This window comes from Neolamprologus brichardi, chromosome 18 (genome assembly GCF_056152115.1).
Source record: "Neolamprologus brichardi isolate AB-2024 chromosome 18, ASM5615211v1, whole genome shotgun sequence".
In the NCBI taxonomy this organism is placed as follows: domain Eukaryota; kingdom Metazoa; phylum Chordata; class Actinopteri; order Cichliformes; family Cichlidae; genus Neolamprologus; species Neolamprologus brichardi.
Genome location: NC_142121.1, coordinates 1,497,936 through 1,520,370, shown reverse-complemented (window position 1 = coordinate 1,520,370; position 22,435 = coordinate 1,497,936). Strand labels below are relative to the sequence as shown.

The following is a 22,435-nucleotide window of genomic DNA, read 5'->3' as shown; positions in this document are numbered from 1 at the left end:
CTAACGTCCACCAGAGGCTCCATCAGTCAGTCCGCATGGAGTCATGTTAAAAACTTAGAGCAGAAATAAACGTGTTTACAGCATGATACAAAACTGTTTCCGTAACACCTGTACTGCCATAACTCACCTGTTTAAATGGTATTAAGTCATAAAATCTGCATTATTGGGGGCGTGGTCTCCTTGATTGACAGCTGGATGGACACAGGCTTCACCTCAGCTCACCCCTGACCTGGACCTGTGGACTGTGTTTGGGCAGTTGGAGCATCCATCCACTGTTAACAGCTTCATCAGCTGCAGGAGGGTGGAGCCCGTCATGTGAAGCACAGGCTGGCTAACGGAGCCTGATGGGGTTGTTAACATGTATGTAAGTGTTAGGGAGCCATCTTCACGCAGCATCCATTCATCCTTCTTCTCTGGACTCAGTGAGAGCTGAGGGAACGATGAGGGAAACAGAAACCTGAAGCAGCCGCTGCAGATGCTTCAAGCGTCTCTGAGCATCAGTGAGTTCACAGATGCAGGTAAATGGGTCGTCCAATGAGAAGCTGCCCAAACCAAGGTGTGCCACGCCTTCAGAGACTCGTGCTAATACAGGAGCGGCTCGATGGACAAAACGCCAGTTTTATCAGGTTATAATTAAACCTTCAACACAAAGGAGACACAGCGAGAGTCCTCTGGGTGTTCTGAATTCTCGCCTCTTATTTCAGCTGATTTATTTTTAATCATTTCTATGATCTACATTTTCTTTATCTCATTGTTTTCTACGTGTTTTCGTTTCTATCGACATCTATTTGGTGTAAATAAAAACAGAAGCCTGACTTTGTGCTTTCACCTCCATCTCCTTTCACCTCTCCTTCTGCTTTCCTCAACTTTCTCTCCTCTTCCTTCCTCTCTCCTTTCTCTCACTTTCCCCCCCTTCACAAAGTTTATTCCCCCCGCTGCCTCTTCCCTGCCTCCTTCCCTCCTCCCTGACCCTCCTCTTCCTCCTCCTTGGCCTTGTAGGTGAGCTGCATGATTGGGCGGCAGGTCGGAGGGGTAGGCTTTTGGAAATCACATGGTTTACGTTTCCAGCTCCCTGAGTCGCCATTTTGGAGGAAAGTTTGGGAATTTGTAGACCTGGGGAGGTGCTGGAGAGGGAGTGGAGGAGGAGAAGGGAGAAGAAGAAGAAAAGAGGAAAAAAGAGGAAGGAAGGAGGAGGGATTTCACAGAAGTTTGACACGAATGCACGTCGCAGGCGGGGACACGGCGGAGCGGTGCGGACCAGTGCGGGATAAGTGAGTGTAGGTGTGCCGCCAGCCTGGCTTTGAAGTTTTTTTTTATTTCTGGACGAACCCGCAGAGCTCCGGAGCCGCTCCTCCTCCACCCAGCAGCAGCGGGCAGCTCATGCATGCGCCGCCTGCACAGCAGCGGGTGTTTCCCGGACTTTGGCACACTGCAGGTCCCGCTCGGTCCGAGCCAGATCTGCACTTTTCAGCTCCAGAGTCAGCCTGCGCGGTGCACGCCGGCGCACACAGCCTCTCCGGCGGGGAACTATATCTGTGAGAGTCGGTAGCTCAGCGGAGCTTCACTTGTTAGCGGGACTGCTGGCTGAGCCGTCCCCGGAGGCTCGCTGTTGTTGTGCCAGTCTGCCCCCCGACGCTCCGTCCGGAGGGCTTTTGGCTCGGAGGGATTTTCTTCAGCCCTGACTTGGAGCGGTGACAGCGGCGGGTTTATCCGGCGGAACCGCGAACAAAAACCGTCCTGTGTGAGGACTGCATGCGGCTGAGGCGGATCTAGCCGAGCCGAGCCAGACCACCACCATGCCAGTGAGAAAGAAAGGTAAGCCGCTTTCACTTCACATATTAACTAGCAAGCTAGCAGGCTAGCCGTTCAAACTCCGGCTGCTCCTTCGTTTTTAAAGACACACAGGACTCGAACAAACACGGGACACGCAGCGGCTCACACGCCACACGAGACAAACACGGCCCACACGGCTCGCTTTGGCCCTGCTGAGCTGAGCGGAGCCGTGCCAAGTCAGGTGAAGTCAGTTAAAGTAGGAGCTAGCCGGTTAGCCACTGTTGCTAACCAAGTTGTAAATGGGGCACCTTGTGTGGAGAACTAAAAATAAACTCTAATATGAATAAAATATTCGTCTCGTCCTCAGCAGTCAGCGCGAGATTTAGGAATATAATGAACTGTAAAAATTTAGAAAAATATTCTGAGTTAGTTTACACGTTATTAACCGTGTATAACTGTACTTTTATCCCGGGAAAAATAAAGATTGTGCCCGGGGCGGTGGAGGCAGTGAGTTAAAGAAAAGCCACTTATTTAAGTCGATGAAAGATTCAACTCGTTCCCGGCGCTAAGTGCACATTTCATGAATTAGATTAACTGTAAAAATTTAGAAAAAATTTCTCATTTAGTGAAGTCATTCATAAGTACGGAGACCTCCACTTTAATCCCAGGAAAAATAAAGATAATTTCAAAAGCCTTGCAAATGGTGAGTCAAATGCCTCCTAATTATCCACAGTAATTATGTTTAGCCTCCCTCAGTATGAAAAGACAAGAAACATTTTAATGATCGTTTTTTCTGCAAACTGCAAAAACAAACCTAAACTGTGCCGTCAGTGTGGATGAGTCACTACACAAAGTATTCAGTGTTTCAGTCATTGCAGTTCACAGCCCAGTCTGAGCTCAGGTGGGCTGCACCAGCAAAACCACTAAATGTTCCTTTTATTCAGTGTAAAAGCCTGAACTATAAAGACATCACTGCTGTATTTGTCCCTCTGCATTAAAAACCTTCACAGGTGGAGGTTTTCTAAGCAAACAGCAGCATTTTGTGCCTTTAACAAATATTTAAATATAGAAATATTAAATCCACACACACCCACTCCTGAGTGAAACTGACACGGACATAAAACGTGTGTTTTATTGGAAAGTGTGAGCTGTTAATCACTCCACTGTCTTGAATAGGACCCATTCTGGTCCTCGGGCCACATATTTGACAAACCTCATGCAGCTGAAGGACGAGAAAGACATCAGCTGATACTTAAATGAAGTCTTTTAAAGTTGGCAGCTTCCATTGTAGCTCACACCACATAAGGCACCATCGTGTATTTAAGCTCCACGTTTTAGCGCTCACAGCGACGCGCAGATGTGTTGATTTGGGTCAAACCTCAAAGACACAAACAGAGAGAATTTAATTTAAAGCTGTTAATTGGCTGAGGTAATTTTCTGCTGTTTAGAAACTGACATGTGGGCTGTGAGGTCAGCTGTGAGGTCAGCTGTGAGGTCAGCGTATCAGGCTGAAGCATCAGGTCAGCTGAGGGTTTGTAGGCCGTCACAATCTCTGTCTCAAACTTTCACTGCCTAATAAACCAGAAGACGGAGGAGTGTGATATTAAATGTTTTATGTTGTATTTAAAGTTCATACTTTCAATTAATGTGGCTTTAAAATGAGATCTGTGGGTTTCCACCTCAGCTACACACCTTCTAACTCAGGCGTGTGTGCAGGTTTTCAGCAGAAAAGCTTCATTTCTTCTTTGATTCGAGAGGTTTTCAAGAGTGAAACATTCGCTCTGAGCTCGAGTTAGACGGTTTTTGGCGCTTTATGAACGTAGACTTGGTTCCTTCCTGGATGTTATCAGTGAACAGGATCCTGAGGCTTTGTGTTTCGGGCAGTTTAATGCTGGCAGGGTGTGATCTCTGAGACTTTGGCAGATATCAGGATGGTTACAGACACTCGAACATTCGTGAGCGAGGGGGCATTTATCGACATCGTGGCCGACGTGTTTCTTTCATCACGTCACTTTCGTGATGGCTGAATGTTCAAACATGTATCGATGAAGATGAACCGTTCAGTCACACAGGCCCGGAGACGGGAAAAAATAGTATTCCTAAACTGACCAATCCAACGTGACGAAGCAACCACAGCCATGTTTCTGGTGCAGCGACCAGCAGCCAGCATTTCCAGCTCCACGTTGTTTTATGGTTTTGATGGTTTCGATGGTTTTATGCCTTAGTCGGAGTTTTCTCTGCTGGTTGCAGCGTGAGCCGAAGGATTCAGGCTTCTTGCCTGAATTAAGCTTGAAACAACAACAATGAAACCAAGACCAGAAGCAGGACGCAGCCAATTCATCTAAATCAGCGCTGACGGAGGCGAGAGGCCCAACGCGCCGCCTCCTCGGGCTTTGTGTGTTTTATTTACAGGCGAGACTCACAGCCAATCAGCAGCAGGCATGAATCGAAGTGAGAGAGCAGGTCAATGATGAAACAACAATCTGATGGTAAATGTGTCGCTGTGAGCATAACTGTCCAGGAAGCTGTTCTTCTGTCCTTTAAATGGTCCAGTTAAGTAAGAGTCACATGACATCGCTCAACAATAACGACCTCGGTAGATTCCTTCAGCTTCTGACTTCCTGAAACTCGGCGCCAAGCCGACGCTCTCGCTGCCGTGCTGCAGTCACGCACTGACCTTTATTTAAAGCTGATTCACCAACAAGTAAATCAGCAGAAATGTGACAGAAACAGAGTTACAGTCCTGAATCTTCTCCACGTGCAGCCATGTGAAGCGCGTCACTGTTTGCATGTCTGTGATCGATCGTTATTGGACGATGATCTGCATTAAAATGTTTAGTTGGAGCCTCGAGTTCTGAATGAAGCCGTCGGGTCATGATTTTACTACTTTCAGCTGAATCATTTGATCAGATTTGCTCCGGTCTGACTGTCAGCAGCAGACATGTAGTAAATCTGTCCTTAATGCTTCCCTCTGAGCCGAGCCTGATACTCTGACCTTTATACTTATCCGCTGGGGAGAGGCCTCTTTAACTTCATTTATACTCCTTTAAAACCTGCCCGCAGTCTTAAACGCATGCATGTTTGGATTTTTAAAGTATTATTTCCCTCTCCCGGTGCGTGCCTGCTGCCAGTGCAGCTCAGCCTTTCAGCACAGAGGGATTATTTGTGCCCGTCTGACGGTTTGAAGCGGCCCTCTGCTGCCATCTCGTCTCAGATCAGTCCTCGTTAGTCGCTGAGCCTCGGCTCTGTCGTGTCCCGGCTCACCTCTCTCGCTGCTTCCTCCTCCTGTTGTACAGATGCGCAGCGAGCGCTGCAGCTGCTGGAGCAGTACCGGGCCAAGCTGAACCACACCGAGGACCGGCAGCTCCGGCACTCCATCCAGAGGGTCATCGACATCTTCCAGAGCAATCTCTTCCAGGCTCTCATAGGTACGGTCGCCTCTCTGACCACAGCACACCTCACACACGGTTACACATCCTGGAAACAGGACGTCTTTAGTCCTGGAACATAACCCTGGAAAATAAGGACCTGGCCTGATAAAGGTTTCACATCACAAGGAGCAGTTTGTCACAGTCTTGACATGAGAACACTGAGCTTATCTGTAGGTGACACAACCAGAGTTATTTAACCCTGTTAAGCCCATTGAAGCGTGCACGCTCCCATTTGTGTACACAGCACATAAGATAGTGCAATCATTTTTTTTTTGCATATGAAACTGGAGGAGTTGTACTTGCATAACATGCATTCAACTTGTCTCCTTTTACGTATGACTTTGCAAAAATCCCATAAAAAGCACTTGTGACATCAAAAACACCACAGTCCAGAAGCGCTCAGCGATCAGCTGTTCATTGTTTTTTTGTTTTTAAATTGTTGGAAATGGTTTTGATGCACATGCTGTTTTTCTTTCTTTCTTTTTTTGCAATTTGTGCACAATAATGTTTATTTTAGTTTTTGCTGCAGTTTATAAAAACGAGTTTGCCTCAAAAATGAAACTATGAAGATGCTCAAAATAAATTTCCTGTTGTTGGAAACTATTTTGTGCAACGTTTGCATTTACAGGTTTGAGGGATAAGCCTCTGAAGTTTCTGTAACGAGAACGATTTTCAATTTTGTTGTAGTTTATTGCACTTTTCTGCAGTTTATCTAGTTACTGGTGGACTTAATCCTTATGTCTTATTAAAATTTCCGATATAACGGTTGTAGTAATGTATAACATTACTCCCAAAATGCGCCCAAAAATGTCTCTACAGCATCTAAAAATATAAAGATGAGCTCTGGTGGACCTTGGTTTCCATAATCCAGACCAAACCTGGGAGGAGTTGTACTTGCATAACATGCATTCAACTTGTCCCAGGTCGCAGTTTCCTTTTACGTATGACTTTGCAAAATTCCCATAAAAAGCGCTTGCGACATACATCACAATCCAGAAGCGCTGATCCGATCAGCTGTTCATTGTTTTTTTTGTTTTTAAATTGCACTGTTGGAAACGGTTTATTTTGATGCTGTTTTTCTTTCTTTTTTTTTTTGCAAATTGTGCACAATAATGTTTATTTTCGTTTTTGCTGCAGTTTATAAAAATGAGTTTGCCTCAAAAATGAAACTATGAAGATGCTCAAAATAAATTTCCTGTGGTTGGAAACTATTTTGTGCAATGTTTGCATTTACAGGTTTGAGGGATAAAGCTCTGAAGTTTCTGTAAAGAGAACGATTTTCAATTTTGTTGTAGTTTATTGCACATTTTTGCAGTTTATCTAGTTACTAGTGGACTTAATCTTTACATCTTATTAAATTTTCTTTCCCAAAATGCGCCCAAAATGTCTCTACAGCATCTAAAAATATAAAGATCTGGTGGACCTGGTCTATGGTGGGTTTCCATAATCCAGACCAAACCTGGGAAGAGTTTTGGGGTATTTTTGGTTTTTCTTGTGTAAAAATGTGTGTTTACATCATGGATCTGAAGATGTTTCAGTGTCTGTTTGATGTGTCATCAATCCTTTAATATTATTGTTATCATTATGATGATGATGATGATGATGTTATGGAGGCACTTGTGTGTTTGTTGTCCTCCTCAGTGTCAGAGCTGTTTGATGAGTCACGCTGAGGTTTCCACTAACAAAGAGCTTTTAGAGGATTTGTTATTTTGTGTTTTCTTAAGTGAACAAATATCAAACAGCTGAGTCGGTCTGTGAGGACCTGACATCACGTCTCTGTATGTTTTTGGCTGCATGGCTGCACACAGCGGAGCGACTGTTAGTGACGGCGACGTTTCCCCGAGCTCTGATTCAGCTCTGCGGGTGTAAGTCGGAGACAGGACACGGATGGGCGGAGCAAAGCAACAATGCAGATCAGTGTTGGGTCCTCGCAGCATCGTTTGCACATGTGCAGCTCGTTCACGTCCATGTCAGCTGGCCTGCAGTTAAATGAACGCGCTGCAGCCGCTCGCTGAGGAAAGTAGACCCAAAACATTATTACACACGAATGAAATGTGAGCCACACGTGAACACTCGCACACTGCGTCTGATTGGACCGCTCTGACCACGTCCACGTAACCAGAGTTGACATTTTGAGCTCTAATGTGGAGAAACCCACTAATTAAATCCTTTATTTAAAGTCAAACATCACATGATAATTATCACTGAAGCGATAATGTGCTTCCACCTCCAGGTGACCTCTGACCTCGTCACGTTTGTGGGTCTGTAGGGTAGAAACGGCCTCGTGGCTGTCTCTGTGAGGCGTCACAGTGGGGCGAGAGGCCGTGAAGTTTGTGTGCAGATGTTTTCTGTAGATTCGCAGTTTTACTGGATCAGGGTCAGAATAGATCAGCTCTGCACTGTTGCTCATTTACCGCCTTAACAATCTGACCTGCAACAATTTAGCTGCGACTAAACCCTGAAAGCTGAGCGCTGACAGCCGAGTGCCGTCTGAGACGCGTCCACATCCTGAAATTATGCAAAGCAATGAACCAAATCAAACAGACTGATACTCACTGAAACCTTATCAGCTGATAAGATGTTTATGCTTATTGTGTCATCAGCTTTGTGCTGATAAATCTTCAACTGTGTGATGAAGAGCTTAAAGACTGATTCCAGTCCTCTGATGACCCGTGTGAAAGAATCGCGGTGACATCGTCGCTTTTGGCTCAAACAATAACTCTGTGCTGCGGGAACCTCTGTCCATCAGAGCTGCTCCACGTGCACTCGTGGTTCAGTTTGGCTCGAGATGATGAAAATAGACTTTGATAATAAAGAAAAATCCATGTAGAGAAAGTGGAAACTGTGAAATGTGCCCGACTCCCTGCGTCCTGCCCTCAGGGTCATCTGGGTTCCCTCTAATTTTCGAGGAAATCCTGTGAAACTAAACCAAACCTGTTTTTTGTCCGTCTGTTTTCCACTTTTCCGCTGCTTTTGCAGATCCGAGTCACTCCTGATCCTCTGAGCTAACTCGGCCGGAGCAGCAGGAGCTCTGAGTGACCGAGCCCAGACGCACAACACAGATCAGTTAATACAACGTGGTTTTGGTTCTTGAGCAGCTTCTGAACATCAAAGTTTAGGTTGATCTCACACCGACGCCTCCTCCGTCCATCCAGCATGGATGAACCCAAAGTGTGTGTGTCAGTCAGTCACGTCTTTCACAGGGACGCCAGGTTGATGTGACTCACGAGCTTCACATAATCAGCTGTCAGGCTGTGATAACTGGCAGCGTAACGAGACGGCTGAGCTCCTGGCCGTGGTCGTTCCTCCACAGCGCATCAGCGCGTTGGCCTCTGCTGTGAACATCGATTTGTTTTTCCTGCAGACGTCGTTTCTCAGCTTCATCGAGAAAAACAACAAATCTGTTATTTAACTGTTCGCCTCTCCTCTGTAATTACGGCGAAGCAGAAGTCGCCCTGCAGGTTTGCAGATGTCAGCGTTTCTCTGATGTTCTGCCAGCGTCACGTTTCTCTGATTGGCTGTCGCTGCCGGCTAACGGGACTCTCTGAGTAAACGCAGAAGCAGCTGCAGGGTTAACGGACGCCGAGCAGCAGGAATGTGGTCCGATGTGTTTGAGTTTCCCAGGAACGACTCACTGAAAGACTCGAACGCTGAGTGTGTGTTTGTGCACCGGGCCTCGCCAACAACAGGAAGTCTTTCTGAACGTTCACTTGAACTTTTTAAACTTTCAGGTTTCTGCCTTTCTGTCGTGCTGTCGTGTGATTGGTGTAAATATTCCTCAAGTATAATTCGAGCACGGCGGCTCGTTTCCCTCAGTCCTGCGTGTCCTGCAGCTCCGCTCTGTCTTCATCACTAATACATGAGTGGAGATCATCACTGGCCTGGATCCTGCCTTCCTGCGTCCTCCACCTGCACGTTTGCTCTGCAGCTTACAGCAGAGTCGCGCTGACGACTTGGAGGTGGTCTCGTCGCTGCTGGATGCTCATCGTGCGATCACCTCCAGCTCCTCTGTTTGTGTTCAGGTGTGAAGCAGAGGCCGAGTCTGTGGTTTCAGTCTGAAAAGGGTGGAGCTGCTGCCTCAGGTAGAGGTGCTGATTTCCTGGTCGATGTTCCTAAAGAGAAGGAAATAATGGCCGGTTAGAGGCAGAAATGAGCTCGTGTTCTTAGTGATGAGCTGAACAGGAGCCTGTTAAGGTGGACTGACGGAGATTATGTGTCTTGTATGTCTCTGCACGTCCAGAGGAGCTGGAGGATGTGGCTGATTAGATGAATGTTTGAGTCTTTATGGCATCAGAAGAGTTTTTCTCGTCTTCATGTGACTCGTTTGAAACCCACCTCGTCTTGTGATGAACTCCAGCTCCTCCGTCATGCAGCTGGTGGTCCTCGTTCTGCTCGGTGTAGCGGCTCATGAACCAGCGCCTGCTGCAGGCAGAGAAGAAGAGAGGGTAATGGTCCCAGTCCAAGAAGGTGGAGCTGAGCACGCCCAGCCATGGAGCGAGACTCTGAAGAGGAACCTGAATCACATCGAGGATCAACCAACCAGAGACCGGCTGAGACTGCTGGGACAGGCAAACACTAGACAGGAAGTGCAGGGCTAGAATGACTAAGGGCTGAACTTTCAAAATAAGAGTGAGGAGATGACGTCATTCTGTTGCTTGGATATAAAAATAGGAAGTGAAATGTAAACTGTGGTAGACGATGGCTGGACGAGCAGCTGTAAATTTATTAATTTACAGTATGAGAATACACAACTTTAGGTCAGCATGGAAGACGTACACAGTCTCAACATTAGTATCTACTTACATCATGGTAATATTTAATTGTTCAGTACAAAGGGAGCACACAATCCATTTCCCCAGAGCTTCTTGAATTTCTCAAGCTCAAGTCTGAGGACGAAGGTAAGTCTTTCCATTCCAAAAATTTCTTCCACTCTCCCAAACCGCTGGGCCCGAGTGGGTCTGCCTTTAGCCATCTTCGGGTTATGGCCTTTCTGCTGCTAGCCAAAAGTATTTTCAATAAATAATTATCTTTATGTGGAAGCGCCTTAGGTAAATTGCCAAGATACAACGTATCAAATGAATAGTCTATTTTTACCCCGATTATTTTGCTTATCTCAATGGCCACCTCCCCCCAATATGGCTGGATCCTTGGGCAGGCCCAGAAGACATGGAATGGTTTCCATGGGGGGGTACCACAACCTCTCCAACACAGGCCTTGGCTCTGTGAGCCTGTTTGTCGAACATTTTTCCAGCCAAACTCTCTTAAGGACCTTGAATTTGCAGCGGTAGCCTGAGACTCACATATTCCCCACCAGCTGTCCTCTGATATTTGTGAGCCTGATTCCCAGTTTGGCTTCATATCCAACGTAGAGTGATTTTTAGAGGCTTGTATACTTCCGTATATTTTTGAGACCAACTTTTTAGAGTCCTTTTTTTTTGTATGCCTCTTGAAAGATATGAATTAGGTTGTATTCGTTTTAATCTCTGAATAGTAACGTCTTGTTGTAATAGTCTCTAACTTCCAAGTATCTATAGAAGTCATGCTTTGCCAATCCGTATGTATCTGAAATAGTTTTATAGCTTTGAAGAGTCCACTGTTTAAAGGTCCCATCCAGCCTGGCAGGCATAAGCTATCCAATTCAAGGTCCTAGCCTGTTTTTCTATTTGTAGTTTCCTCACTACCCTGAACCATAGTTTCAGGGTGAACCGAGTCAAATGGTTCAAATCTTTGTAAAATTTTTCAGCTTGGTTTTTATTTCCTAAAAGAGACTGTAATGGGAAGTCTGAGTGTAGATTTTCTTAGCTTAGCCTTAGCTTGACGCTCCGTTTAGTCCCTCTTTCCATATCCAAAAAACAAAAAACAAAGCAACAGTCCTTCATAGTTTCTCAATATTTACTTCAAAAGTCCAAACAGGTTCACAGCAACAGAATTCCAAATTACGAAAACTTATAAAGCTCAATTCAAAATGGATGAAGAGAGATTGCGAGGCCAAAAAACCATGTGGCTCCACTCTCCTCTCGCCCAACTTCCTGTTTTTTCTGCACTATCAAAATAAAAGCATACATTTCAAATTAAACTGCATGTAGGCTTCTACACTGAGTCATTTCCATGGTTTTCCATTTAGCTTCATAATTTGGGGAACACCAGTTTACCACAGCTTTCAGTTGTTGCATAATAGTGATCTTGTAAGCACAGCAAAGCTCTCCCTCTCTCGGTCTTCTGCTGTTCCAGATGAACCGTGAGATCGATCTATCCCATTCGTCAAATTGTTTTCGGGGTATCTCCAGGGGCAGTGACTGGATGTTCATTTTAATTATTTCTATTCTGTTACTCATATCGATGGGGAGGAGAGACCACCGAGTCAGGTCAGATGTGATGTCTTTGTTGAGGGGGCCATAATTGATTTCAGAGTTGAGACATTTTATGAAACATCTTATCTGTGACACAAAGTGAGCTGCTGAGTATTTGAGGATTAAACCTGTGACGTGTTTTTGTTAGTCCTCCGTCACACTTCCTCTAATCTTAGCTCTTTGTTTTGGCTCAGAAATAATTCCTGCCGGCGTTTTCCGCACTCGCGGGTCTTTGTGGGGTCTTGGTCACGCACACAAGCACCAAAGGTTTCCACATATTCAGTCCCATCATCTGTTATCGTACTTCAAAGGAAAGTAATTCATTTTTTCGTATTTATGGTAAAAATGTGATTCATGCTGCAGTAAACGAAGCTGATTAAAATATTTCCCGCTGATTTTCCTGTTGGGGGAACGCCGACGTTTCCCCCGACGACGGCTCGGTTTTGATCTGGTTTCAGATCGATAAGCTCGGAGCCGAACGGATCGCGTGTTGCTGACAGACGTTCTGCGTCTCCGCTCTTTATCTGCATCAGATTATTGCAGCTGCAGCTTATTAATGTTAATTCTCCGAGTTTCATGCAAAGCGCCTGTTTAATGAGCTTTCTGCAAGCCGCGCTGATCAAAGTTAATTTGTAATTTTAAAGACGAAACATTTTGTTTGGAGAAGTCTTCACCACTGAGACCATCGTGCAAAAATAATTGGACCCAGCTGCATTCATTACGTCTTTTTCTGACATTAATATTTAGGTGGTGTGAAAGGATACTGGTGTAGTAGATGCGTAGAAAAACGCCGAGTCAGACTCTTTATATCAGGACAAAATCCTGGTTTTAATCGTTTTAATCGTTTGTTTTTTAGTATTTATTTATATATTTAAGTGTGTTTTATGAAGGGGGTTGTAAAGATTTCCTTTTGGGACATCGGGGCTGACGTGAGATGCTCTGTGGGTCGGTGTGTGGTCTGTTTTGTCCATCTTTCCTCTGATTGGCTGCCCCTCGTAAACAAAGCATTTGAAGAGCAGGTTGGTGGGGCGACTTAAAGGGGTCGCCACCTGTTCATTTGCAGCTTCATATTTGTCTTCTTGGACACTCCTAGGGTAGCTTTGCATGATTTACAACTCAAAATAATCATTTTTTGTCTTATACTGAGCAGCCAATCAGTTCATCCCTACATTTAAGCTAACTTTATTCTCATTGGCTGCCCCTCGTAAGAATGTGGATGGGGCTTCTGAGGTGAGCTTTGCTCGTACTTTCACTCGCCTCATCATTAGGAGCTTGAACATTCCCGGGAGAACAGCAGATACGTGACGGGAAGACGGGAAGACGAGAAAACTGCGTCGACAAAAGGCTGCAGCTTTGCTCAGCGTATGACTCCCAGTGTAGAAGGCGTACGCCTGCGCCGCCGTTTTAAATTACAGCGGCTCGAGCAGAATTATAACCCGGTATGATCTTATAATCCACAGAGAGGTCAAATGCTAGATCAGGAGCTGCAGTGTTGGATTAACACTCACTGTGCTGCTGAATGAGTTTTTTTACAGGGAATTTCCTCAACTTATAAATAAATAAATGGGGCGGGTGGTGGGGGGCACGGGGATGTCTGGCAGGGAGTTTTGGGTCCTGTGCAGGGAACGGTCTCACTAACGACCCCACTGAAGACCTGCAGGCATCACGTCCTCAGACAGAGTTGTACTTCCTCTTTCAGACTTACCCTCCCAGGGTTAGCATGAAAGAGTTCATGGTTAAAGTCATGTTATGTCATCCACAGCTTGAGCTGAACAAGCAGCGAGTGAGTCAAAGCTGCTGCAAAGAGGTGCGTTTGATTCATAACACAGCACGAAGGAAACGAGGAGCAAGAAAATAAGTCGGTTTGTTTGTTTTGCTGATCTTCAGAAGGAAAATCGTCATTGCATGTAGCAGTCATGTTTGTGGAGGTAACGTTAGCATGTGTCACGTGACCTCAGCGTCATACACACTTCCTGTGATGTCGTCTGTGCAGCGCGATGAGGAAACCTCGTGTTAATGAATAAAACTACGCCGTGGGTTTCAGTCGTTCTCGACTCTTTTAACGCCGTTTCCTGTTTTGCTGCGGTGCTTTAGCATCAGAGAATCGGCTCCACCTGCCGTTTGCCTTCATCAGCCAATCACCTGTCATTCAAGCAGCTGCGGGCCAATGAAACGAGTGCCTGCGTTTGAGCTGGAGAAGCTGAACTCTGTCGTCGTGACTCATGACTTTAAATAATAATCACCTTCATGCCGTCTGACTGACGCTGCCGAGCTTCTTCCCAAACTCCTGCCCGAGGCCTGGGCGTGTTTGTCACGCTCACCCTGACGTCCCCCTGATGAAAAATAGATTTCTGCCACACAGTTTTCCAATCTGCCAACCCCCCCTTCACCAAAAGGAGACGTGTGCAGCAGGCCGAGCATGGTGTAATCCCTCTGTGGACACGACGATTACCCCCGGTCCATAATCCACCCCCCACCCCCGCCGCCGCTGATTTGCAGAGAGCGCGAGCCGCCAGCTTCAGTTTGTTTTTCTTCTCATTCTTTCTGTTCAGACCGGCTTGATTCCTCTGTCAGAAACAGATGGCGTCCCACGAATCTTTTCAATTTAATAAATCAACATCGGGTTTTCAGCCCAGAAGATTTGGATGTTATTCTGCTAATTGCTGCTCTGAACTCGGCTGCTTTTGGCTGCCCCAGAATTTAGGTTTCGAGCGCTGAAGGTCAAAACTGCGACTCGTAGTTATTGTAATTAAACCAGGAGATTCCCGCCTCAGAAAGGCTCAGGTGGAAGGAAAAGCATCCAACTTGTGTCACGTTATGAGATGTGAACTGTGGATTTTCTGATTGTTTCTGAGTATTTCACAAACTGGAAAATGGAGCTCAGACCAAAACTAAAGTAATTTAACCAACCACTGTAGGAAGGTGAACCATGACAGTAGGCCGGGGCAGTGAGATGTGCTGACTGTAGTTTGTCACTCGGACTCACGTTCCCAACAACACTGCACAGATTTTTGTTTCCTGGACTTTGATTAAATAGATTAAAAACTGTTAAAGTGGAAACATTTTAAATGCGTCTTCTGTATTTTATAACTGACGTGAGTTAACCCTTTAAGACCTAAAGAGCTTATCTTTATATTCTTTATATTTTTACATGCTGTAGAGCCATTTGTGGGAGTATTTTAAGTAGCTATACATCAATACAACCGTTATAGCCCAAATTTTAATAATATGTCTGCATTAAGTGCATAGTAATTACATAAATTGCAAAAAAGTGCAATAAACTACAAAAAAATTGAAAATCGTTTTTGTTTTTTTAACATATATTTCTAGTTAGAGAAATTTAAGAGGCTTATCCCTCAAAACTGTAAATACAAAAAAGTTGCATAAAATAGTTTCCCACCACATGAAATTTATTTTGAGTGTCTTCATAGTTTTATTTTTGAAATACACCAATTTTTATACACTGCAGGAAAAACGAAAATAAATATTATAATGCAAATTTGCCAAAAAACAGCAACAAAATAAACTATTTCCAGCAGTGCAATATGAGTTCTAAGCATCCCAGAAACTATTCAGAAAAGCATGAAGTCAACATGACTTTTAAAAACACTTATACAGGCTTATAAGCCTGCGAAGGTTAAAAAAAAAACTACATTTTCCGCGAAATGACGTCACTTCCGGTTCAGCCAGGTCATGGCGGACATGCGATAGTTTGCGCTGACGTCTGTTCCAACGCAGGAAGTGTTACGAACAGCTGATCGGATCAGCAAAGCGTGTTTCTGGAATATTATGTTTTTGTTGCTGCAAGTGCTTTTTATGCAGTTTTTGCAAAGTTATATGTGGAAGGAAACTGTGACCGAGGACAAGCTGATGGCATAAGATGTAAGTACAACTCCTCCGGTTTCATGTGCAAAAAAAATTACTGCGCTAGCTCACGTGGTTCTGGTTCTACAGGGATTTAAAAATAGTTACGCAAAACGGAGCGTGCTGCTCTGACTGGTTTTAAAGGGTTAATGTCAGGTTTGCTTTCATCTTTGCATTGATAATATTTTAGGTTCCCTCCAGGAAAAAGTGTTTATACGTTTGGTTTGATGTGCTGCTGTTTGTTAGCAGGAATAATGGAAAAGATCGGAGTCACTGATCCGGGAATGTTTGGACAGATTGTGGCATAGCAGGATTTGGCAACATCGGAGACTTGGTGTCCTCGCAGATGCAAAACGACCTGAAATAAGAAATGTTTGTACACCTTTGAGTGAATGTGGAGCTGCTGAGCTTCTGCCTGTGAACAGTTGGTCATTGTGCCCTCCTCATTTAAATCCTGAGGAAGTTCAGCGATGGTGTTTCCCGAGCTGCTCCCGATCGTGTCGTTAGAAGCACAGAGGAAACGTTTGCATCAGCTCTCAGTTTATTGTGTGATAATTCTGCCCCTCCTTTGCTGTGAGGACCACACACTGAACACAGGAAATCTCCACGTCTCCTCACACAGCTGCAGCTTTAACGTGTACGGTCACGTCTGTGAGTGCCGTGAGTTTGTCCAAAACACGCTTTTATCCAAACCAGCTGGAGTCTGCTGATGGTTCTCACCAGTCCGTTTGCAGGACCAGGTCTGCCTCAAGATCCTCTGATTTGTGATTTGGGGAATAAAGATGATGATGAAGCTTCATTTGTCACGTGCAGTTGGCTGCAGTGAAATCTTCAAACCAAACGTACATGACACAAACATCACGTCGGGTAGACGGGTCAGAACAGGTAGCATCAAGACACACAATGACATGTTCAACACAACAAATTCTGACTAAAGCTGTGATAATTCAGCAGGTTTAAGAGGCCTCGGGCTGCACAGACACATGGGAGAAACACGGCGCCGGCTTCTGAAGACGTGACGATATTTTGAGTCAGATCAGTTTTAAGTGAAGCTTTTGATGTTGCATTTATAATCTGGACCTCTGCCATCCTCCCGACGTCGCTCACAGACGCCGCGGTCAGCAGGTCAGAGTTCACGGGAGGAAGCACACGAACACCCAACGACGTTATTCTGAGCATCGTTATGAAACATGAATCTGATTATTTCTCCTCAAAATCGAGTGTTGTTGTTCCACTTGTAGCTGCGCCTCAGCTGAGGAGCTTACAGTGAGGCAGCGCTCTTATTCTGAAACTACAGGAAGGTGTTTCTCCAGGTGAAATGTGAGTGTTTCTGTGTGCGATGGGAGAAACGAGTAGACACACAGATTTACTGCTTTGTGTTTACATCACGATGTACCAACATGCTCACAGTGTCACGTTCAGGCTTGTGAAACAGGTCGTTTTAATAGTCGTGTCGTTCCTGCAATCAGGAAACAGTTTATCTGCAGTGTTTACTGTACGTGAATCAGCTGAGAGACGCTCACACACTGAACTACACGTTTGTGTCCTCACACGTGCACAGCTTTGACTTTCAGCTGAGCAGCAAACCTGTTCGTTAGGCAGATGTGTGACAAATTAAAGGAAAAGCACCTGCCCACTCCACTGACAGTGAGTGTTCATATCACATAGTGGTGGGGAAAATCGATACTTTGTAGCATGGTGATATTTTGTTTGCTAATAATGTATGGATACAGGGACAGCAGAAATCGATACTTTGTTACAAAAAGCTTTTTGTGCTCTGACTTCAGAGCATGTTGATCCTTTTCCTGAGCAAGAATCCTGACATTCCTTCACTGTCCAAATGTGTTTAATAAACATGACAGTTTACTTATTTTAATTTAAGACATGTTTTATTTTAATGAAGTTTAAAACTTTTTTATTTAATGTAAAATTATATTTTGTTTTAATTTACTTTCAAATTCTTCAGTTGCTGAAGGGGCTGCATAGTTTTCATAAACTGCATAGTTCAGAATAGCTATAATTGTACCAGATGGTTGATTCAGTTAAGTTGGACTAGACTGTAATACAAACCGTTCAGTTTGTCAACAATCAAACTGAAATGAGAGAAAGACTGAGTGTGAGACTTTGATATTAGAGAAAATGAATATTGATAAAGTTTACCTTTATGTACAGAATCTGAATATCGCAAAATATTTTTAAAAATTGCAATAATATCGTATCGTGGGCTGTATGGTGATTCCCACCTCTAGTATCACATCAGTCTCATCACAGACAGGCTCAAACCCCAAATGTTTGTTTATTAGTAAACGAGCACCTGCAGGGAGAACAAAGGGATTCCTCATGATGTTAAAGGTGAAATATATACGAGTGAGTTTTCAGGGAGCAGCTGAGACAAAACAGTTTGACTCCAGCAGTCAGTCGTCTTTCTGTTTCTGCTGTGACAAAGCTGACCCTGGATCTAAATCTCTCTGCATGTTGGTCTGCGGCTGATTCTGGGCTCAGAGTGAGATTCATAAACCTGGAGATGCTTTAAAGCTCAGCTTTGGTGAGAAGGTTGCGAGGAAGGCGAGCGGCTGAGAGACTCGTGTAAACGTTGTTCTTCGTCGTTTTCAAAAAGACTTTCCAGCGTTCTGCTTTTGTTTGTAGTCGTCGGTGGATTTAGAAGATTAATCCGCTTCTGATCTGCGCTCCTGACCTCGGCGAGCGCTGGGTGTGGCCAGTTCATGCCGCATGTTTCGCTGCAGTGTGGTCGAGCTGATGGCGACTGCAGTCTAAACAGGCGTGGTCTTTTCTTAGAGCGGACAACAGACGCTGCTGTGTCCGCTAACTGGCTAATGTGATCACAGTCACTGGGCCAGTTATCTGTCAGCTGGTTTTAATTAAATCCCAGTCCTGCAGGTCAGAAATGAGCTGAAGACGTCTGAGGAAACGTCCCACTGTGGAAATCTCAGACCTGTGGATTATGCACCGTGTGCATGATTTATTAAACCTGATTAATAGATCAGCTTTTTGCATTTAGGCCGATGATGTGCTGCTCTGCTCCTCAGTCTGCAGTCCTGCAGCCGTCGAGCGTTTTAGTCTGGGTTAATAATTAAACGTGGAGAGAAAGTCTCGTGTAAAAACAAACAAAGCTGAGCATCGTCTTTGTGGTTAATCTGCTCAGGTTTGAAAAGTTTCATGTTTGACTGAAATCTCTGCTGTTTTTTACTCTACTTTTTTATTTAAAGTAAATGATTTGGTGTTTAAATTCTGAACCTTTCTTTGATTCCTGCTTTTAAAAAACGGCAGCTCATAGAAACCTTTATCCCAGAGTGCTGCCGTGTTTCCAGGTTCAGGTTCTCTGCGGTTTGTCAGCCTCTGCGGTCACAGCACAGGCTGACAAACAGCTCTAAGTTGGGAAGCAGCTCGCTGGTTTCACTGTAAAACGATCTCCGAGTCTCCCACAATTCCACAGAGGTCTCTCTGTTATTGGGCATCAATTCAGCGCCGTGTTTAAGGCCGTCCCCCGAGGACAGACGGACTGACAGCAGGGAAACCAGCGCTCTCACGGTCAGGTGACCCCGGAGCCTTTCATTTCCTCGGGCTCAGTTTGCACTGCTTAAGTTTAAAGAATAAAAAAGCTGCATTAAACCCGTCAGTGAAAGAAGCAGCTTAAGCTGGTTTAAAGTGCAGCTCAGTGTGTGCTCTCGATCAGACCTGTTAGTCTCCTCAGTTTAACAGGTTCATTCACAGAAGTCTGGAAACTAAATACTCAGTGACGTGACCTCGATTACTTCTGGCTGTTAAATAAATAAATAAACCAGCTTCTCCTGGTGTGTGTGTTTGTTTCCACTAACCTCTGCCCACCAAAGCCACCAGAGAAGTCTTTGAAGAGTCCTGAAGGTAAATATTTGGTGTTTGGAGCATAACTGTCAGGAAAAAGTGTTTTAAAACCATTTTTGAGACATAATCAGAAACTTTTAAAAGAATTTTCCCTGAAAATCTGACTGTGCACATGCTGTTTATATCCCGGGACCAATGAAATTAAAGTTGCTGCGTAGTGTGTGCTGTATGTTACAGCCTCTAGGGGGCGCTGGCTGGGAAAACAAAAGCAGACTTGACATTGAGCGTCATCTCTGTTTTTTATTTCTCGTCATTTGTCTCCATATTTCATCGTTTAATCCTCTAGCCTGCTCATGGTGACCTCCACCTCCCTGTAATCCAACTTTCTATCTGTGCCTGTATTTGTTTAAATCTACTCTTTGTGCAGCATCTGGTCTCTGCAGGAGGAGCTGCAGCATGCTGCACAGTGATGCAGGGCGCCGTTAAAATGTTATGAAGGAACGGTCAGTAAATGTTATTCAGGTTAATAGAAAAAGTGAGTATGCTCATAAAACAGATACAACAGCATGTAGTTAAATCTGCCATTAAACGAATGCATTAACTAACAACTTATAATGAATCTGTTAAAAACAGTCGTCATGTTCCTCAGTCACACTGGAATACCTCAGTCTCTCTCAGAGGAAAGAAAGCTGGATTTTTATCAGCTGAGCTAAACAGTCGAGTGACGGCGTTCCACGGACGGTGAAAAACTCCTGGGTGGATCCGTCGCGTTTCTACAAACGGTGTTAGAAACACGCCGGGCGGCTGCTGTGGGCGGAGTTTAAATGTAGTGATTTCATGTTTGTGACAGCTGCTGTAGCTTGTAGCTACGCATGCACTTGAATTAGGAAGAGACTGGTGGAAGTTTTATCCTCCAACTTTAATTTCTCTCATTTCCAGCTCAATTCTTGAACTTGAGCTTTGCATGATTTTTTCCCGCTAAGAATAATCCTTCTTTGTCTCAGTTCATTCCTCCTCCGACTGAAACAAGCTCCATCTGCTCCACTCTGTGTGAGAGGAGGTGCACACACAGTGAGACTGGGAGATTATTTCACTCATCAATAACTTCTGTGCATTGATCTGTTATCTTGTAACGATGTATCTACCCCGGTGTTGATGCCGGTGTGTGTGGTGGTCGCGTCCTGGTGGTTTAGAAACAAAACGCTGCAGCTTCGTCCCTCTGGCGTCCTCGCTGTTTGTTGTGGTTTCCTCACATCCTTTCTGATAGTTCCCAAGAATTACTGAGCAGGCCAATCACAGGCGCTGCGTTGAGACGACGTGTAGTTATTCTTCCAGGGAGGTGTCGTCTGCGGCTAACGACGTGTCCGCAGCGTAGATTTATCACAGAGTGTCAATCGCACACTTATGACTTTAACTGTGGGGCTCAGAATCAGCAGATATCCAAAGGTAAAGTGTCTGAGCTGAGCTTAAAGTCACTAAGTGCCAAAGGTGTCACTGGTGAAACAGTCGGTGGGCTTCACCCTGTGGGGTCATGAGTGTGGGAGCCTGATGGGATCCAGCTGCTGCTGAGACTTTTCGGGGCCAGGATGCTGCAGACGTTCACACAGTTGTGGAAACAAAGAGGCGACTTTGTATTTTTAGTTCTTGCATCAGCTTCTGCGCTGATATCTGAGGCTATTTTCAGTCATCAAAGGCTTTTACGTAAGCTGCAGTCAGTGACAATCACAGCGCTCTGCTTCACTGATGTTGTTCTCAGTCATGTGACCGACCGGCCCATGAAGCACGCCTGATGATAAATGTGATAATTCGGCCCGGTTCAGGGTGAGTCTGCAGGTTAGAGACGTTGCAGCTCCACGTGGCACTGCTGGTAGCCATGGTAGAGGCTTTTATTGTGAAAGAGCAGAGCACAGGAAGCCTCTGAGTGCTCAGAAAGAACGTAGTTTAGTTTGGACTGTTACAAAGCAGATAACACCATCATTAAAGGCTGCAGAGAGCCGAGAGGCTGAGAAAACAGTGGGCAGGTTGAAAGAATAAAAGTTTAGATGTCTGTGAAAAGCAGTCGTGTTTCTTTATGTGCTGGGAAAGCAGGGAAAGGTGTGTGGGGGTGGGTCAGGATGCAGGTGGGTTGCAGTGGGTGAGATGGCGAGCAGAGCTGGAAGTTTGACGGTGATCCGCTGCCTGTCGACAGGCGACGGTCTGCAGAGGTGGAGCCGGAGCAGCTTTTCTTTGATTGGTTTGGATTGTAAATGTGGACCCAATGAAAGTTTCCACTGGGTGTAAAAGTAGGAGACTTTATGGCGGAGCTGCTTTTTGTTTTATTTATAGCTCTCGATGTGCCAAAGCTCCAAAATAGAGGCTGTAAAGCCACCAGGAGCCCGGAGGATGTTTGGGATTCCTCATTTCTCATGGTTCTGCTTCCTCGGATCCATCCAGGCGCTGCACTCCTTTTACATTTTTACCGAGCTCGGTACTTTCTGAGGTCGTTACAAATCTGTGTGGAAAGGGTTAACGGGCAGCGAGACGCCGCTGCGGGCTGACGGCGGGGAGTGCCAGAGATTTAAAGGCCAGTGGTCATCCCGAGGAGCTGTTGAAGTGGTGATCTGACGGTTTAGAGGGAAACATCTGTGCCGGCTGGGCGGTCAGCTGCCACGGCGAGCCAAAGAAAGCCCGCTTATTTTAGATCCGCTCGCTGTGAGCGCGTTTCGGGATATAAAAAAAGCTCGCTGGATGCGGCTGCCAGGGCGAAGCTTTTTATAATAACAGCCTACTGTAAACGTGAACGTGGAGTCATGATATCAATCACACCGTCAGTCGCTGTTAGTCACTCGCTGCAGCAGTTTGACCCGCTGAGCTCAAACCGAGGAGGTCAAAGCGACGTGCTTCAGCTCGTGGCCTCATCAGGAACGTCTGCATATAATAAAACAACCAATCATATCCATCCATACAGTGTGGCAGAAGCATGTAGGGGCTGAGGACAGACCTCCTGCTTGAACACTCACAGAGATGCAGGTGCTTTATTTTGAAAAGCTCTGCTTTAAAACACCTGTCTGATTCTTTCTTTTACTCCTGCTTTAACAGTGAAACGAGTCGCTGTGCAGGAAGATTTCCATCTGAGATTCAGTGTTTTTTGTTTGCTTTATTCTTCATTTCTCTGAATGTGACAGGTGTGTATCAGCAGGTGACTCACCTGTGGAA

The 22,435-nt window shown here is 45.2% G+C and overlaps 1 protein-coding gene across 7 annotated transcripts in view; it reads left to right on the top strand.

The window, feature by feature from the left end:
• The first annotated feature begins 1,078 nt into the window (after positions 1-1,078).
• Positions 1,079-22,435, top strand: part of LOC102789675 (disks large homolog 1) — a 99,501-nt gene continuing 78,144 nt past the window's right edge. For 4 of the 7 annotated variants that reach the window (XM_087832190.1, XM_087832188.1, XM_087832187.1 and 1 more), the window contains exons 1-2: positions 1,081-1,815; positions 5,070-5,201. In XM_087832190.1, coding sequence (XP_087688316.1) covers positions 1,797-1,815; positions 5,070-5,201 — 151 coding nt within the window. In that variant the 5' untranslated portion in view covers positions 1,081-1,796. Of the gene's footprint in view, positions 1,816-5,069; positions 5,202-22,435 lie in introns of all 7 variants that reach the window. The other 3 variants (XM_087832191.1, XM_087832189.1, XM_087832185.1) reach the window with 2 other exon arrangements.